At 54.7% G+C, this 1655-nt stretch overlaps 1 protein-coding gene across 1 annotated transcript in view; it reads right to left on the minus strand.

Moving 5' to 3' along the window:
* Nucleotides 1-948, minus strand: part of HSDL2 (hydroxysteroid dehydrogenase like 2) — an 82845-nt gene extending 81897 nt beyond the window's left edge. The window contains exon 1 of the mRNA XM_037739200.1: nucleotides 764-948. Within this exon, the coding sequence (XP_037595128.1) occupies nucleotides 764-780 (17 nt within the window). The 5' untranslated portion in view covers nucleotides 781-948. The remainder of the gene's footprint in view (nucleotides 1-763) is intronic.
* Nucleotides 949-1655: the final 707 nt, after the last annotated feature.

A 1655-nucleotide genomic window follows, 5' to 3' on the forward strand; every position in this document is an offset into this window, starting at 1 on the left:
CTGTAAATCCCAGCTACTCAGGAGGCTGAGGCAGGAGAATTGCCTGAACCCAGGAGGCGGAGGTTGCGGTGAGCCGAGATCGCGCCATTGCACTCCAGCCTGGGTAACAAGAGCGAAGCTCCGTCTCAAAAAAAAAGAAAAAAGAAAAAAGAAAAAAGTTCTAGAGATCGCACAATGGTATGAATCTACTTAACACTACTAAAGTGTACGCTTAAAAAATGGTTAAGATGGCAAATTTGCTACGTATTTTAACACAGTTTTTTAAGGTGAAAAAAAATCCCCAAAAGATACCCATGTTTTCAGATCGGTTTAATTTGCTTCTAATTTGGAAATCCCTTTTTAAACACTCCACTATTACTCGAGAATTGAGCGTTCGGAACAAGTGGAAACTCATTAAACTCTGGAGCTGCTCCTGCGACCTTTCACCTAGAACTCGCACGCATTCGGCCAGGCAAGTCCTCCTGCCAAACTCCAGGGAGGGCTGGCAATGGGGGCGGCGGGGTGACTCAACCTCGGCCCTTTACCCGTGGAAAAGGTTTCTACACTGCTGGCACCCATAATACAAAACTTTGTATTCCTTTTCACGCATTACCGCAGATTCTCTCAGTGCACAGAGCCCAGCGTGGACCACAGCTCAGTGTGCCCAGGCAGCCTACTTGACTCCCACCACGGGGTCGGCCAGCCCAGGCGATCCACGGCAGCCCCACCGAGACGCGCCCTCCTCCCGACAGGTTCTCTCCCCGCGCCGCTCCCACCCCCTTACCCGGTGTTGGGTAGCATGATTTTCGTAGATCAGAGGAGATAGCAGGGACAGGGAGGGCGGCGGGCGGAGAGTGAAAGCCGGACTGTCCCTCTGCATTTATCCCTGCCCCGGCCCCAGAGGCCCCGCCCCGAGGCCTTTGAGGGAACCGGTGCGCAGAGAAGCCGGGATCGCTGAGTGCGCCTGCGCACGTAGTGGGCCTCCGGGGCTCAGCGTCCCGCTCAGCCACCTTCTAGTCTGATCCCTGAGAGCCGGCTCTCCGCGCAGGCGCTTTGAGGTACAACACCGCCCCGCCCCTATCACGGGTCCTAAGGTGACAATCAGTCTCTGGTCAGCGCCTAGCGTCTGGGGAGCGTCAGCTGCTACTTCCGCCTTTTCTCGGCCTCTACTGGTTTCTCCTCGCGCCGCTATGATCCAGCGCCGGCTTCGAGCTGGAAGGGTGACTGAGCCTGCGCTAGGGTCCGGCCTCTCCTTGGAGGGCCCTCTGGGGGCTGCTTTAGCTCTGGGGTTTTGTAGACCCTACGTCCGAGCGTGGCGCTCCCTCAGCCCCTCCTTAGGAACGCTTGCTCTCGGCAGAAATTGCCTTTGTGACAGCCGGCCAGCGTCGCGTTTCCACTCTCCAGCCGAATCTGGACCCAAGCCAGCCTCGCTTTGTGCAGCAGTAGATAGCTTGTGTTAAGGCGCCAGTTTCTTGGAACAGAGCTCTTTGCAAAAGTCGCGCTGAAGAATTCACAGTCAGAAGCTGAACTTGCAGCAGAAATTTTTATTTCTGGAATGAGTGTTGAAATGAGATCAATTCTGGCATTCAGTTTCGCTTTTGGGATTACGCCCTGGACTAACTCAAGCTACCCTGATGAGCTGAAGACTAGTATATTTGAAAGAAGACACGAGGAAC

The sequence above is a fragment of the Cebus imitator genome, unplaced genomic scaffold, assembly GCF_001604975.1.
Source record: "Cebus imitator isolate Cc_AM_T3 unplaced genomic scaffold, Cebus_imitator-1.0 Scaffold64, whole genome shotgun sequence".
Classification (NCBI taxonomy): domain Eukaryota; kingdom Metazoa; phylum Chordata; class Mammalia; order Primates; family Cebidae; genus Cebus; species Cebus imitator.